The sequence below is a fragment of the Meles meles genome, chromosome 12, assembly GCF_922984935.1.
Source record: "Meles meles chromosome 12, mMelMel3.1 paternal haplotype, whole genome shotgun sequence".
Classification (NCBI taxonomy): domain Eukaryota; kingdom Metazoa; phylum Chordata; class Mammalia; order Carnivora; family Mustelidae; genus Meles; species Meles meles.
The window spans coordinates 11,872,620-11,889,232 of NC_060077.1; the positions used below are offsets into that span (position 1 = coordinate 11,872,620).

The window sequence follows — 16,613 nt, forward strand, 5'->3', positions numbered from 1 at the left end:
AAAATTAAAAGTGAAGCATAATCTAAGTGGATCCTAAAAGAAAAAAATGAATGAATTTGGACTTGTAGCATAAGCTTCAGAAAATGCTACTATGGTACACTAACATTCCCCTTGGTTATTCGATTTCCTGGTTTGGTCAGTGGAAATCTGTTTCTATACTCTGTACCACTTTATACTGCCATGGGTCTTCTGTTACTTTCTTTGTTGCATGATTTGTTCTAATTAGTAAACTGGATTGTCAAAACAGTTCTTTGTTTGTCAAAGATGTAATTATATAATCAATAAAAAATAGTGTGACTTCTTTAGAGGGTCTGTAAATTCTTTTAAATAGCTTTATGGGGATGCCACATGAATTTAAAGGTACTTAATTGGTGGCATCTCAGCAACCACCAAGATAAGATAACCTACACAGGATTTTTAGCTATTTAGAAGCCTTTGGTTTTAGACTACCGATAATTAGAAAAACCCAATAAATTCAAATGATGTTTGAAAAAAAAATAAAAAATTTGGTTAGGTTTAATTGTGAAATTAGTTTATTCCTTGTGATGCAATTTCAGAGAGGCAGAATATAACCTAGAAATGAAAAGCCTAGACTTTGGATCACCTGGTTAAAATACCAGTTCTGCTGTTCATTAGCCAGATGGTTTTGGTCAAGAAAGTTAACTAAAGGGGCGCCTGGGTGGCTCAGTGGATTAAGCCGCTGCCTTCGGCTCAGGTCATGATCTCAGGGTCCTGGGATCGAGCCCCGCATTGGGTTATCTGCTCCGCAGCGAGCCTGCTTCCTCCTCTCTCTCTGCCTGCCTCTCTGCCTACTTGTGATCTCTCTCTCTGTCAAATAAATAAATAAAATCTTAAAAAAAAAAAAAAGAAAGAAAGAAAGTTAACTAAGATCCAGTTTCTTCACCTGTAAAGTTGGGGTGAGAGTTTGACATAGTGCTTACCATAGTATATGGTTTGTAGTATTATAAATGGTATTATTAGTCCTATTCCGTGGACTACAGGAATTTTTCTGTGCTGTGTGTGAGGCAAAGAGTTACAGAATCAGAATGTTAGAAATGGAAGGACTTTCAGAGGTGCTTTGGTCTAAGATGTTATTTTCTAGTTGAGAGAGGGTTACTGAGTTGGAAAGCAAACCAGCCCTATCCTTGGAGTTCTAAAATCAGTGCCATTTTACTGGGAATTGGCACATTCATAATGTTAGACTTTTTAGACCTGAATTGTGCTTCTCTTTGAATTTGTGACTTAATTTGAGGATCTTGATTTTTTTTTTTTTTAAGATTTTATTTATTTGACAGAGAGAAATCACAGAGAGGCAGGCAGAGAGAGGAAGGGAAGCAGGCTCTCCGCTGAGCAGAGAGCCCGATGCGGGACTCGATCCCAGGACCCTGAGATCATGACCTGAGCCGAAGGCAGCGGCTTAACCCACTGAGCCACCCAGGTGCCCCTTGATTATTTTGTTAAAATAAGATTCTAAGGTTTCCTGGCTGGCTCAGTCAGTTGAGCATCTGCCTTCAGCTCAGGTCATGATCTCAGGGTTATGAGATTGAGTCCTTTGTCCAGCTCCACGCTGAGTGTGGAGCCCACTTAAGATTCTCTCCCTCTCCCTCCGCCCCTCCCTAATCACACTTTCTCTGTCTCTCTTAAAAGAGAGAGAGAGAGATTCTAGTTCTATTATTTCAGTTTTATTTTTATTCCATTATTCTGTTTTTTATGAGGAATATAGCCTTTTATGTTATTAATGTTTTTATCATTTCATAAGGGGCCTAATCTTTTCCAGTGGAATAAGCCTTAGCTTGTATTATGCTGTATAACTAAATTCACTTGAGTCCATCTTACTGGAAATAACTTGACAGCTGACTGGTGTACTGCATTGTTTCAGAGGTAGGGGATTAGAAGAGAAAGGTACTTGTTACATAGATCCTGACAGAGGTACTTAGAAGTGAAAGTGCTTTGAATGATTTAACTTATTTTCAAATGTTTTTCTGCAGTTGTAAACATGGTGCCTATTTTTAGAGGCAAGAGAAAAACACAGGAGGTTACTTTGATGTCAGTCAATAATATGTCAGTTAAATCAGGAGTGGAATTTATATTTTATTCCTAAGTAGCTTTCTGTAACAGAACAATAGGTTACTATGGGACTAAAGATTATTATGTTTAGTATTGGTTATTTTTTCCAGTAGGCTGTTTTTATTTTTACTTCATCTATTTTATTTTGGTCATGTTCACATTCTTCCTCCTTTCTCCCTCCCACGATACATAACTGTTCTGGGTCTCTGAGCCAGCGAAGCACAGAGGGAACCATTCTTATGTAGCCTTTATACTTAATATTAGATGAGCCTTCCTCACACTTTGCTTGTGCTGTATTTGAATGGAATTATAAGATGTTTAAATTTGCAAATATTTATAAAATTTAAATTTGAAAAAAAATTTTAAGCTTGTTTCTCCTGTTGAACTTGATAAACGTTTTATTTTTTTCAGAGGTCGAAACAGCAAAGGACTGCCTCAATCCACAGTGAGTAATTTTAATGTCATTTGTTTGGAAGAATTGGTAACTGAAATGTTATTTCTGCACCATAGACGAAAGCCATGACGAAAAGAAATCTTGGGTTTTATACCTCATACAGCTTTTGTATGTACCTCAGTACTGTTTGGTATAAAATTATTAGCTATATGTGTTTTTGGACGTGATTCTTCATACAAAATGTAAAATTATCTGTAAATAGTATTTTTCGTGCCAAGTAATAAGTCATTTGTTGTTTTATAAATGGCTAAAGGCAAATCTAAATGAGTAACACCCCAAAAGATAAGTGGAACACCAGGACTGGAGTTTGCAGAGTTCTTTGTGGTTTTGATTTTGAATTAATGCTGTCTTTTAAGTCCTTTCATTTTTCTCCCTTGGAAAGGGCCTTATTTTAAATTTTAGAACTTTATCAATAAAATTAAACTGGGCATGAAGGGCAGTTCCATGTGCTGGAAAAATAAATGGGAAACTGTCATTTATCTTTCAGATTTTGGCATTATTGGACAGATACTCTTATTTCAGATCAGAAGGACACATGCTTTTGTAGCATGTAGTAAGGAGTGGTGTGGTTGATGAGACCTGAGAGCACTAGCGTTGATTCATATGTGCTAAGAGAAGAAAGTCAAGGGTCTTTGACAAAGGTGCACACTCCTGCACCCCATTTATTTATTTATATATGCTTAGCCCTGTTTAGTGTACAGGTCTTTGAGTTTTGATGCATACAGTTATGTAACCACCACCACAGTCAAGCTAATAGGACAGTTCTCTCACCTTGAAAAATCACTCATGCCATTTAGTGGTGATCCCTCCTCCCTCTGCTCCCCAGCCTTTGCTCTGTCCTCTGTTTCTGTGGTTTCGTCATTCTTCATATATGGAAGTTCACTTTTGCTTTTTTGTATCACGTGTAGTCAAAAACATTGTTAGATGATATGACTGTTTTCTCTGTTGAAAACTTAAGCTTCTATTCTCTAAGGAAACAAAAGATCATAGTAAACCCAAGTCTTTCTTTAATGTGTATAAGGCATCACAAACTTAACTAGACATTTTTTAAGAAAATAAATGTTAATTTTAATATATATACAAGGATAAATACTAATTGCTAATAGTGTTTTCTTCTTAATATTCCAGATTTCTTTTGATGGAATCTATGCAAATATGAGGATGGTTCATATACTTACATCAGTTGTTGTAAGTTACCAGATTATTGGGGAGAAACTGCCTTGGGAGTGTACAGTAAAGTAATTGCGTGATGCTAAAACGTAGATGAATGATTTTCAAAATAACATTTCTTAGGTCACACTTAATCAGGATTATTTAGAAAAAAAAAAGCTTAGAACTCCATCCAAACTATTGTGACACTATAAAAGCATTCTTCTTAACCCTGGTATGTATAAAATAATAGTAGTAGTTGATTAGTGCATTATTTGTCACCTAATAAAGCCAGAATCTGAAATACTTAACTTCAGTATTATTTTATCTATTTATTTATTGTTTTAAAACTTTAGTGTTTAAATTCATACTGCAATCTCTGAGCAGCGCCCCCTGAGGAATTTTGAGAATTCAGTGTATTGTTAATATTTTAGAATTTATTGTTCTGTCAGTGAATACCTAATATGCTGAGTGAAGCCTGATGAGCTATATAAAAAGTAAAATGAAAACAATTATCCCTCTTAACTGGGTAGCACACTGTTTCTTTGATAAATTAATTGTATGTTTTTAGGGATCCAAATGTGAAGTACAAGTGAAAAACGGAGGTATATATGAAGGAGTTTTTAAAACATACAGTCCTAAGGTAATTTTTACTCTTCCTTTTTGTTAAATGTAAAAGCCCGTGTATCATCAACTACTGTATGTTTGTATGCCGTCCTGACACTGTGTGTTAATTCCTGATTTAGTGTTGCAGTTGTTTCTGACATTTTCATGTTCTTTAAAGCACTTTTAAAAATTTACACTTTGGGGATGCCTGGGTGGCTCAGTAGGTTAAGCCTCTGCCTTCAGCTCAGGTCATGATCCCAGGGTCTTGAGATCAAGTCCTGCATCGGACTTCTTGTCAGCAGGGAGCCTGCTTTTTTCTCTCTGCTTCTGCTTGCCACTGTCTGCTTGTATGCTCGCTCTCTCTCTCAGATAAATAAACTAAAAAATCTTAAAATTTACACTTTGATTTTGCTCTTTAGTTTGAAATACTGATTATTTTATAGACTGGTTCATATAATTAAACTTGGTCTGTGTGCTTATTAAAATATCTTGACCTTTTCAAGCATTGGAGGCTAGAAGACGTATTGAGTGGTTCATTATTTTCTTCATCATCACCATTAATGTACTTAAAACAGACTATGGTAGCAAGGACCAACTTTCAGATAAGAGGATTTTGAATGATGGAATAAATAAGAGGTCATATTTTTGAGAAAAACTTATGATTATAAGGTTCTTTTGAGATAAATTATTTTTGTCAAAGACATAAGAAATAGTACCTTGATGTGCTGAAGAATCCCTGTCATATTTTATTTTATAAGTAATTTGAATATTTACTCATGCTTCTCATTTTAGTGTGATTTGGTACTTGATGCTGCACATGAGAAAAGTATGGAATCCAGTTCGGGGCCAAAACGTGAAGAAATAATGGAGAGTATTTTGTTCAAGTGTTCAGACTTTGTTGTGGTACAGTTTAAAGATATGGACTCCAGTTATGCAAGAAGAGGTAAATTTTGATTTCCTAAACATGCTTCATGGTTTACAAGATTTATTTAAACAAGGACTCTATACTAAATTATACAGACTTTTTTCCCCATTTTTTTAAAGAAAAAAAATTTTTTTAAAGAATAACCTGTTTAAGATTAAAGAAGAATCTGTTTAATAACAGATGGGAATTTTAATGCATTTTTGTTGAAAAATATTTAAAACTTCAGAGGAACAGTCCTTGGTACTTTTGGTAGGATAGATAGTAAGAGTTCTATTAAAGTTTGTAAAGGATTTTCTACAGTTTCATGGTCAAAAATGCTATAGATCATATTCAGCTGAAATTTCTAGTCCTATTTGGCTTACAGTTCTTTAGTTTATAAATTTTTAGTTGTAAAATGGTTATAAATCATGGTTATTTAGTTTTATTATGCTTTTAGTTCTATAAATGTTTTTAGTTTTGTGACCTGGAAATAAAGCACAGGTCTCAGGGAGAAAGCCAAAGAGCTATGGATGGAAAAACAATTGTCCAATGAAGATGAAAAAGGTAAAGTAGAACATGCATAGTTTTAAAAAAAATTCAGGGTATGGTGGGAGTATGTTTTGATGATATAAAAGGGGTGATGTAGTTATATTAAAATTTAATCTGTTTCAGGGGCGCCTGGGTGGCTCAGTGGGCTAAAGCCTCTGCCTTCGGCTCAGGTCATGATCTCAGGGTCCTGGGATTGAGCCCCGCATCGCGCTCTTTGCTCAGCGGGCAGCCTGCTTCCTCTTCTTTCCCTGCCTGCCTGTCTGACGACTTGTAATCTCTGTTGATCAAATAAATAAATAAATAAAACCTTAAAAAAAATAAAAAAAAAACCTTAATCTGTTTCAAATGTCCACTGAGGAGGGAAATATGGGAATGCTATTACTTGTTTGGAGAGCATTCTTTGCAGTGTTGAATGTTCATAACGTGTTGAAAGGCTCTTCTGGGCAATTTTGAACTTGGTTCTAAAATTCTTAAATTGATTTTTTTTTTCTGGTCACATTCTGTAGTCAATTCTCTTTTGAGTTTTAACTCACCACAATTTTTGATTTTCATTATTCAGTCTGGTCTGTTTTTTCTACACTGTTATTTAGAAATACAAGCTACTAGAAAGTTAAAGCCTTTCTCTTGGACCCTTAACAAGGCTCTCATGTATAGTTAGCTTGTTTTTTTCAGAGGCTAGGTACCTTTAACCGCTTTGCCTTGCTGCAGAAAGCACTGTGTCCTGTTTTTGTACCTTGTACTCAGATGTCTGTGTTTCTGATTCACAATTCTAAGAGTCCTTCAATGGCCCATACAAGGAAACAAGTCTTTTTTTTAGTTTCTGCCTTTGGAGTTGATCTTGTTTATGCCTAGGACCACAAAAATACAGTTACAGTTGAATTTAGTACCTAGTACTCTAGAAAAAGTATGGGCCACAACAACATAATATTTCTTACTCTGTTGGGTACCAGGCTGTTTAGCTAACAGCCATTCACAATAGACTTTGTTTTTTGTTCTTAAAGTGAATTGGCATTTCCCAAATTTGGAAAGATAAATATTACTTGGAAATATCTGTGGTATCCTATTTTTTGATCCTCTTCAAAATAATGTCTTTAAATTTTTTATTTTATTATTTTGTTATGTCTTTATTTCTCAGATAATTTGCGTTCATTGTAGAAAGCCAAGAACATACAGATCAGAGTGACAGCTTTGACAGTGTTCAGTACACTCATAATGGGCTGGATGTATTTTGCTATATACATAAAAATACAGTTTTCTTGATGAGGATATCCCATAGTGGAGTAATTTAAAGTATTTTATATAAAGACTGTAGTGGTTTAGTGAATTACAAAGTTGTGTCTAGTGCATAGTATCCTGAAAATAGTATTAAGTCATGTGTTTAGGATTTCAGATCTCTTTTTTTTTGTTGTTTTTAATTTTATTTTTACTTATTTATTTTTTAAAATTTTTAATTATTTTGGATTTCAGGTTTCTTAAGCCAGGTTTTTAGACTAATTAATTGGCATGGTTCATTAATTACAGAAATTAAGACACAATTCAGTGTCTTGGTAAAGTGATGACACAAACCTAGTGCTCAGGTCGTGATCCTGAGGTCCTGGTATCAAGTACGACATTGGGCTCCTTGCTCAGCAAGGAGCCTGCTTTTCCCTCTGCCTCTGCCATTCCCCCTGCTTGTGCTCTCCTCCTCTCTCTCTCTGACAAATAAATAAAATCTTTAAAAAATTATTTATTTATTTATTTGACAGAGACAGTGAGAGAGTAAACACAACTAAGGGGGAGTGGGGGAGGGAGAAGCAGGCTTCCCACTGAGCAGGGAGCCCAGTGCAGGACTCAGTCTCAGGATCCCGAGCCGAGGGCAGGCACTTATGACTGAGGCCCCCGGGCACCCCCCAAATCATGTTCTTAAACATTGTACTACTGTGACATAAATTATGTGGTCTAATTTGTTATTTAGCTGTGTCAGAATAAATCTGCATTTACCTTAAAGGATTTCCCCACAAATTAAACCAAAGGTTAAAAAAAAAAAAATCTTGTTCAATATAAATATGCAAATCATTATATTGTTTAAGATTCTTTTTTAGATCTTTGGCTTTATTTTTGGGGAGACTTTTAAAAGTTAGGTTATTACGACTTTTAACTTTTTTTTTTTTTTTTAAAGATTTTATTTATTTATTTGACAGAGATCACAAGTAGATAGAGAGGCAGGCAGAGAGAGAGAGAGAGGGAAGCAGGCTCCCCGCTGAGCAGAGAGCCCGATGTGGGACTCGATCCCAGGACCCTGAGATCATGACCTGAGCCGAAGGCAGCGGCTTAACCCACTGAGCCACCCAGGCGCCCGACTTTTAACTTCTTAATGCCGAATTTATTGATTTTATAAGTTTGTCTTTTTCATTTTAATACGTTTATAAGGTTGTCCTTTTCATACACATATGCAAGTGAATAAGAGGCCTAGAAATAATTTTTTTTTTATGATATGGTGGATAAGTTTAGTTTGATCTCATGAATGAAGATGTTACCAGATTGATTTGCAGACAAAATGAAAAGTAACTACTATTTTGTAAGCTGTGGGTTCCTTTTGCACATCTATAGTTAGGCCATCAGATTATCACTGGAAAATTAGTGTGTGTTTTATACTTTATCTGAATTCCATTGCAGACAGAGCTGGGATGCTCTCATTTTACCTGCTTCATTTTGCCACCTATTTTTTAGGGCATTCAGTTGCTTTGGTGTCTGCATTTTTCTACCTTGGAGTTGGTATATTATCTCTACTCACTTTTTACTTGGTTTCTTTTCTCTTTCTAGTGTTTCTCTGTCTGCTTTTCTCCTTCACTCTCTTTCCACTTTCTCTTTTGCTCCTTTATTCATATTTTGCTTTTGATTTAATGCCCCAACTCAACTACATTTTAGTTCTGTGGCCCCTTCCTTCCTTAGATTTTATTTATTTATTTGACAGAGAGAGGGAGAGAGCACAAGAAGGGGGAGCAGCAGGGAGAGGGAGAAACAGGCTCCCAGCTGAACAGGGGCTCTATCCCAGGACCCTAGGATCAAGATCCCAGCCAAAGGCAGATGCTTAACTGACTGAACCATCCAGATGACTCCTGTGTTTACTTTCTTATTTCATTCTCCTCACTTATGCTATTTTCTACCAGTTCATTTCCTTTGCTGTGTTCTCAGTCTAAAGAATGGGTCAGCAAACTTAAATCTGTGGGCCAGATCCATTCATTGCTAAATAAAGTTTTATTTTAACAGGGTATGCCTGTTTATTCATGTATTGTCTATAGCCACTTTGATGCTACAGTGATAACATTGAGTAGTTGTAATAGAGACTATATGGCTTGCAAAGCCAAACAATATTTTCTGGTTCTTTACAGAAAAATATTGCCAACTTTCATCCTAGATCTTTTTTCCTACTGTGTTTGGGTTATTAGGGCTGATCAAAAATACATACTGTACTGTCTTTGGTGAAATAATTTAGAACATACTTTGTCTCTAACTCATGCTTTGGCTCTAATACTGTGTAATTTCATCTATTCCTTATTTGTGACCATTGAAATTGGATTTAGTTTGAAGAGTCAGTTTTCTTACCAGCTTTTTGTCACAATAACTGAAAAAATCACAAATGAGGAAAGTAGTTATTTGGAAAGACCTCCATCATCAACCAGCTGCTCCCTCCCCTACCTTCAACTTTATCTTCCCCTTGCTGTCACTACTCTTTCCTTTGGTTTTAATAAATGCGATGTTTCACTTCCTGCTGAATCCCAACTTCTCTGGTCATGCCCTTGACTCTATTTTACCATTCCTGGGTTCTTGCTCTTTTATGTCACCTCTGTTTCGAGACTCTTCAATCTTTTCCTCTCCAGTTAGTCCTTCCCTTTAGCCAGAAAACCTATTCAAGTCCCTCCCTTCCTGAAAAGGATTCCCTTTTATCCTGAACTCCTACTTACTATCCTTTCTTCCTTTCTTGTCCAAACATTTTTTTCCCAAAGATTTTACTTACTTATTTGAGAGAGAGCATGGGGGGGAGAGGGGCAGAGGCATATTGTGGGACTTGATCCCAGGACCCCAAGATCATGACCTGAGCCGAAGGCATACTCTTAACTGACTGAGCCACCCAGGCACTCCATTACCTAAACATCTTAACTCTTATTAGTTTCTTTTGACTCCTGCAACATAATCTGACTTTTATGTTCACAACTGGGGAACTACCTGGAACTAACCTCTCATTGCTCGGTCCTTTGTAGTCTTGCAGACTTTACTATGGTTTTTGACACTATTGGCTTCACCCTCCCTCAGAAGCTGCTCTTCTGTTTTTCGTGTGTGTGTATGTGTTTTAAGATTTTTTTTATTTATTTGACAGAGAGACAGAGAGGGAACACAGCAGGGGGAGTGGGTGAGGGAGAAGCAGGCTTCCTGCTGATCAGGGAGCCCAGTGTGGGGCTCAATCCCAGGACCCTGAATCATGACCCGAGCCGAAGGCAGATGCTTAACAACTGAGCCTCCCAGGCGGTCCTGTTTTTCATGTGTTTATTCATCATTTCTTCCCTGCCCATTTTTAGGCTTCAGTTCTGTTAAAGTGGTCTTAATTGTGTGTGTATTTCCAGTGTTTGTTTCTTTGCTCACTGATCTTAACTGCCTATCAGTTGTTTAATTTCAGCAGCCACACATAAGCCCATTCCCAACATCTTTTGTATTGCCTTTATGCTGTGTTGTTTTATATAATTAGATGTTTCTGTCTCCCCTGTTATACTTGGAGCTACTTGCGCATGAATACTGTTTTGTCTTATTTTTGTTTTTTTGAGTTTTTATTTATTTATTTGACAGAGATCACAAGTAGGCAGAGAGGCAGGCAGAGAGAGAAGGGGAAGCAGGCTCCCTGAGGAGCAGAGAGCCCAACCCGGGGCTCAATCCCAGGACCCTGAGGTAATGAGCTGAGCTGAAGACAGAGGCTTAATCCACTAAGCCATCCAGGCGCCCCTGTTTTGTTTTTTTAATCTTGTTGCCTAGCATAGTGTTTTCCCACATAGGACAGGCACAGTGTAAATGTCTCTTGAATGAATGAAATAAGGACCTTCCCATATTTTTAAAAAACTATTTTATGCAAAGAGTGAGAAAACTCGAAGTGGTCTTATGTATACAGCCAGGCAACAAACACTTATTGGGCCCTGGAATGTGTTCATTGCTCTGCTTGTTTCTATAGACAGTACAGAGAAATTCAAGACTTAATCTATTTTGGGTCCCTTTTGAGAACTTCGTGAAACTGTATACTCTAACCCTAGAAAAAACACGCACACAGACTTTTATATTTAATTCTGTAGTGTTCACAGTTCCTTAGGGAGTTCTTGTACTCCATGTTAAGAAGCTCTGCTTCAGGCATTTTCACAGTTGGAAATACCAAGGCACATGAAGGAATTCAAGAAAAATGGAATGTTAAAATTGGTGGCATTGAATTCCAAATAGAGTTCAGAGACAAGTAGATTTGTTGTAGTAGTTGGAGGAATTCAGGGTGTGAATGTGTGATTAGAGGTAGAGCAAAATAAAGTAATACGTGATACTATTGTGTTCTCATGTGGTTGTTCTGTAGTTCTGATAGGGCACGGTCCTAGGAGTAACAGAGAATGATCTCTTCTTCTTTTCTTCTTTTTTTTTTTCCTTAAGATTTTATTTCTTTATTTGAAAGAGTGAGAGAGAGAGAGAGAGTACAAGCAGGGTGAAGGGCAGAGGGAGAGGGAGAGGCAGACTTCTTGCTGAGCAGGGAGCCTAACTAGGGGCAGATCCTAGAACCCTGAGATCACAGGCCGAGCTGAAGGCAGACGCTTAGCTGACTGGAGCCAGCCAGGTGCCTGGGAATGATCTTTTCTGAAAGGCATGACATTAGGAAGGCCGTATCAGTCATATCTAAGGAAGAGACAAATCTCCGCAGGCTGTGACTTGGAAAACCTTGAATTCTGAAGAGTCTGAATGTGTTCTAACTTCTTTCATGGGTGGTCTTATAGTAGGGTGATGAGGCCACAAGCCTTGCAGCTGAAGAGGCGCATTCTTGGAGCTAGGAGTGCAGTCAGTAGGCTCTGTAGATGGGCAAGCCGTGCTAATGTTGGACAGGCAAGCAGCTGTAATGCTGGACAAGTACTAATGACCAGTCTGCCTTTTGGCAGGAGGGAGGGTAGGCCCTCTGGTGAGTAGGCAGATGGGGTGATGGATAAGCAGGTGGTCTTGGCTGGGGGATTCCAGGGAACGGTGCAGGAAAGCCCTGTAAAGAGATTGGCTTGGGCCTGTGGGCTTTGGACTAGTTTTTCTATTGAGCCAGCTGAGTAATTTTGTGCTCTTAATAGTTTTCTGTTAAAACTTGAACCATCAGAAAGTTGACTTCCTCTGCTGTGGGCTAGTGAGAGAAGGTTGTGTGTCCATGCTGGGGGAAGTGGTTGAATGGAAACTAACATTTACTGAGGCCAGTATGGAGGTGGCACAGAGATTATTGAGATAGGCGCCTGGGTGGCTCAGTGGTTTGGGCCGCTGCCTTCGGCTCGGGTCGTGATCTCGGGGTCCTGGGATCGAGTCCCACGTCCGGCTCTCTGCACTGAAGGGAGCCTGCTTCCCTCTCACTCTCTCTGCCTGCCTCTCTGCCTACTTGTGATCTCTCTCTGTCAAAATTAATAAATGAAATCTTTAAAAAAAAAAGAAAAAAAAAAAAAAATAAACATGTAGTAGAACAGGTGATGAAACATTAAACAGTAGTTGGAGTGTATGCAATAGGGAAGAATTGCATGTTTATTCAAATATCTCTGATTTGTTAAAATTTCATTTCCTCATATGTTTTTAGAACATATAAAAATTCTCTGCTGTATTTTTCATGTGTATGCGAAGATCAAAACAGTAATTGTTCCAGGGCGCCTGGGTGTCTCAGTGGGTTAAAGCCTCTGTCTTTGGCTCAGGTCGTGATCCCAGGGTCCTGGGATCCAGCCCTGCATCAGGTTCTCTGCTCAGCAGGGAGCCTGCTTCCCCCTCCCTCTCTCTGCCTGCCTCTCTGCCTGCTTGTGATCTCTGTCTGTCAAATGAATGGATAAAATCTTGTAAAAAAAAAAAACAAACAAAACAAAACAGTAATTCATTTATTAAAAAACAAAAGAGGGGCGCCTGGGTGGCTCAGTGGATTAAGCCGCTGCCTTCGGCTCAGGTCATGATCTCGGGGTCCTGGGATCGAGTCCCGCATCGGGCTCTCTGCTCTGCAGGGAGCCTGCTTCCTCGTCTCTCTCTGCCTGCCTCTCTGCCTACTTGTGATCTGTCTGTCTGTCAGGTAAATAAATAAAATCTTTAAAAAAAAAAAAAAAAACAAAAGAAAGTAAAAAACAAGCAAATGAAAACCTCTAGGATAAAATAGAATTTTGTTTAGATAAAATAGAAATATTTAGAACTAATAAGAGTAAGGTGGACTGACTTAAGATATATGAAAACTGTTGCTAACTATTGGACAGCATTAATCAGCTAGATAGTTTAAAAGGAAAACATCTTCACAAAGGAGCAAGACTTAAAGGAAGGGTAGAAATAAGCATAGTTTATGTGAATAGGCTGAAGACTTCATAAAAACACTACTGAAGAAAATAAAAGTAGATTAGACTAAATGGAGAAATGTGCCATACTTTGAATGGAAATATGTAACACTGTAAAATTGTCCTTTTTCCTCAAAATAATCACTAAAGATAGTATCTCTATTTTTGTAGAAAGTGACAAAATGATTCTAAAATTTTATTTATTTATTTTTTAAAGATTTATTTATTTATTTGACACAGAGAGAGAGAGAGAGAGAGAGATTACAAGTAGACAGGCAGGCAGAGAGAGAGGGAGAAACAGGCTCCCTGCCTAGCAGAGAGCCCAACACGGGGCTCAGTCCCAGGACCCTGAGACCATGACCTGAGCCGAAGTAGCATTTTTGAGCTCTTCTGGCAGGTAATTCAGATGAGTCCAGGAAGACCGTTTACTTGGCAGTAGTGTGTAATGCCAGTATACCTAGTTACTGTCTGGTTTTAGTTTTACTTTTTCTCTGGCTCTGCACACACACAGTGAATACGAATAGCACATATATTAAAAGTAGTAAAAAAGCAGGGCAGTGAAGGGATGTGGATAAATTGTCTGCATTTTCTTTTCCATTTGACTGCTTTCTTACCCAGATCAGCCCTGGCAGAGAGTTTTAAGGGAGCATGTGCACTTGAACAGTAGTTCTTCTAATTTACATAAGAAAAGAACAGTCTGATTTGTAAAGTGTTTTATATATTTTCCAAAGAAACAGAAAGGTGTTTGTACAGCTGTAAAAATTGGAATTAATTCTAGCTTTTTCTTAACCTAGGTCTCAACACTTTGCTATAGAATCGGGATTAAATTGCAAAAAGAACACTGTATTGGCTAATGGTATTGGCAGTTATTTCCCAAATTATTTTTTTGCTTCCTGAACATTTCTGAATTTACTCCCCTGCCCCCTAAATTTTCAACAAAATCACTTTCTTTCCATTTTTCCTCTCTTTAACTTTTGAGATAAAAGCAGTTACCTTTTTTAAAAAAATTGCTCTAGCAGTGATTAGACAGATTTCATTTTTTCTGATGGTGTAGACTAAAGACTCCCCCTACCCCTTCAAAATGGGTTCTGAACCAGGAGTCTGATGGAAAGGCTCAAAACAGAATGTCACCTCCTGATATCCCACAAAGTATCTTTCTGTTGGCATCTTTGTTAGAATTTCTTCTGAAGATAATATAGAAAATAGAAGTCTAACATTCTCTGTAATCTGTCACCTTGGGTTTTTTTGTTTGTTTGTTTAAAGATTTTTACTTATTTGAGAGAAGAGAAAGGGCACAAGCAGGGGGAAGGGGACTAGGGAGAGGGAGAAGCAGGCTCCCTGCTTCTCAGGGAGCCCCATGTGGGGCTTGATCCTGGGACCCTGGAATCATGATCTGAGCTGAAGGCAGATGCTTAACTGACTGAACCACACAGATACCTCTATCAATTTTTTTTTTTTTTTAAAGTAATAAAGCAAGCCTCACAACGTGGGTTTCCATTTTTCTCTTGTTCTGTGTTACATTAATCTGGCTTTGCTGTAGGATTTGGTGTGCATTTGATTCTGTGGAGTCTTGGCTATTGATCTTCATTTAGATCTTTCCACAGAAGTCTATGGTTTGTGGGTTTAAGGTTTTTGTTTGTTTGTTTTGTTTAAAGATTTTATTTATTTGAGAGAGAAAGTGAGTTGGGGAAGGGTGGAGGGGGAGGGACAAGTAGACTCCATGCTGTGTGCAGAGCCCATCATAGGACTTGATTCCATGACTCTGAGATCATGACCTGAGCTGAAATCAGGAGTTGGACGTTCAACTGACTGAGCCACCCAGGTGCTCCTGTTGGTTTAAGTTTTTAGCCCCAATACTTGGTTGATTTTTAAGTCTTACATAGCAGTATATTAAATGGTAAAGTTTCTTTTAAAAAAGTAGGATTTCTGGGGCGCCTGGGTGGCTCAGTGGATTAAGCCGCTGCCTTCGGCTCAGGTCATGATCTCAGGGTCCTGGGATGGAGCCCCGCATCGGGCTCTCTGCTCTGCAGGGAGCCTGCTTTCTCCTCTCTCTCTGCCTGCCTCTCTGCCTACTTGTGATCTCTCTCTCTGTCAAATAAATAAATAAAATCTTTAAAAAAAAAAAAAGTAGGATTTCTGAAAAATTTGGGGCACTTGGGTGGCTCAGTCATTAAGCATCTGCCTTCATCTCAGGTGGTGAACCCAGGGTCGTCCTAGGATGGAGCTCCGTATCAGGCTCCCTGCTCAGCAGGAGGCATACTTCTCCCTCTCCCACTCCCACTTCCCTTGCTGTGTTCCCTCTCCTGCGGTGTCTCTTGTTAAATAAATAAATAAAATCTTTTTTTTTTTTTTTAAAGATTTTTATTTATTTATTTGTCAGAGAGAGAGAGAGCAAGAGTGAGCACAGGCAGACAGAGTGGCAGGCAGAGACAGAGAGAGAAGCAGGCTCCCTGCAGAGCACGGAGCCCGATGTGGGACTCGATCCCAGGACGCTGGGATCATGACCTGAGCCGAAGGCAGCCGCTTAACCAACTGAGCCACCCAGGCGTCCCAATAAATAAAATCTTTAAAAAAAAATTTTTTTTCTGAAAATTTTAGCTCAACTTCTCATTTTGCTAATTAAGATTTTAAGAAAATTGCTTCTCAAATGTTATATTCAGTGTTTTCATGTTATATAGCAGGTTAGTAAAAAGATAAAATAGTTTGTCTAAAAATACTTTGCCTTCAGTTTAAATTAGAGAATCCAATATGCACATTTTTCAAAGTTTATTGGTAAGGAAAATAACTGCTTTTTCATATTTAAGTTGGATATATTTTTCTCTGAGGGATTTTAGTAATATTTTATCATAGTACTGTAAATATTTTATATAAGAATATGAGACTTCATCATTAATACATTTTGACATAATTTGGTACTGTCCAAGTAGAGCTACTGACTAAGCAATTTATTTGAACTTTGGTCAAATACTGTAACATGAAAAGGATTTATAGGGCTGTTTATTGTGAAAGGCCTATATTGTGTGCCCTTTCGAAGTGGTGCATTGATTCACGTTACCCAGTTTCCTGCTTGGAGTCTAGGCTTACCTGTTGGGCTCCATAAGAGAGACAGAGATCACAAATTGAATTTAACAAGAATAGTATCTGGGCTTTGCATTTCCACATCTGTTGATTCTTTCCACACTTCAGTCAAAAGGGTACCTAGTCCAGATGTCAGAAAAGAACAAAAGAAAACGATTTTGGTGGTTTGATTTGATACTGACTAGAAAACCATAGAGTCTTTTTTTTAGTATTTGGTTAATTTATTTTTAACACAGTAGGTGATGTGTGGACTGAAACTGAA

The 16,613-nt window shown here is 38.0% G+C and overlaps 1 protein-coding gene across 7 annotated transcripts in view; it reads left to right on the top strand.

The window, feature by feature from the left end:
- Nucleotides 1–16,613, top strand: part of ATXN2 (ataxin 2) — a 127,816-nt gene that overhangs the window by 33,321 nt on the left and 77,882 nt on the right. For all 7 annotated transcript variants that reach the window (XM_046024746.1, XM_046024750.1, XM_046024747.1 and 4 more), the window contains exons 2-5: nucleotides 2,479–2,512; nucleotides 3,650–3,709; nucleotides 4,242–4,313; nucleotides 5,069–5,219. In XM_046024746.1, the coding sequence (XP_045880702.1) occupies nucleotides 2,479–2,512; nucleotides 3,650–3,709; nucleotides 4,242–4,313; nucleotides 5,069–5,219 (317 nt within the window). The remainder of the gene's footprint in view (nucleotides 1–2,478; nucleotides 2,513–3,649; nucleotides 3,710–4,241; nucleotides 4,314–5,068; nucleotides 5,220–16,613) is intronic.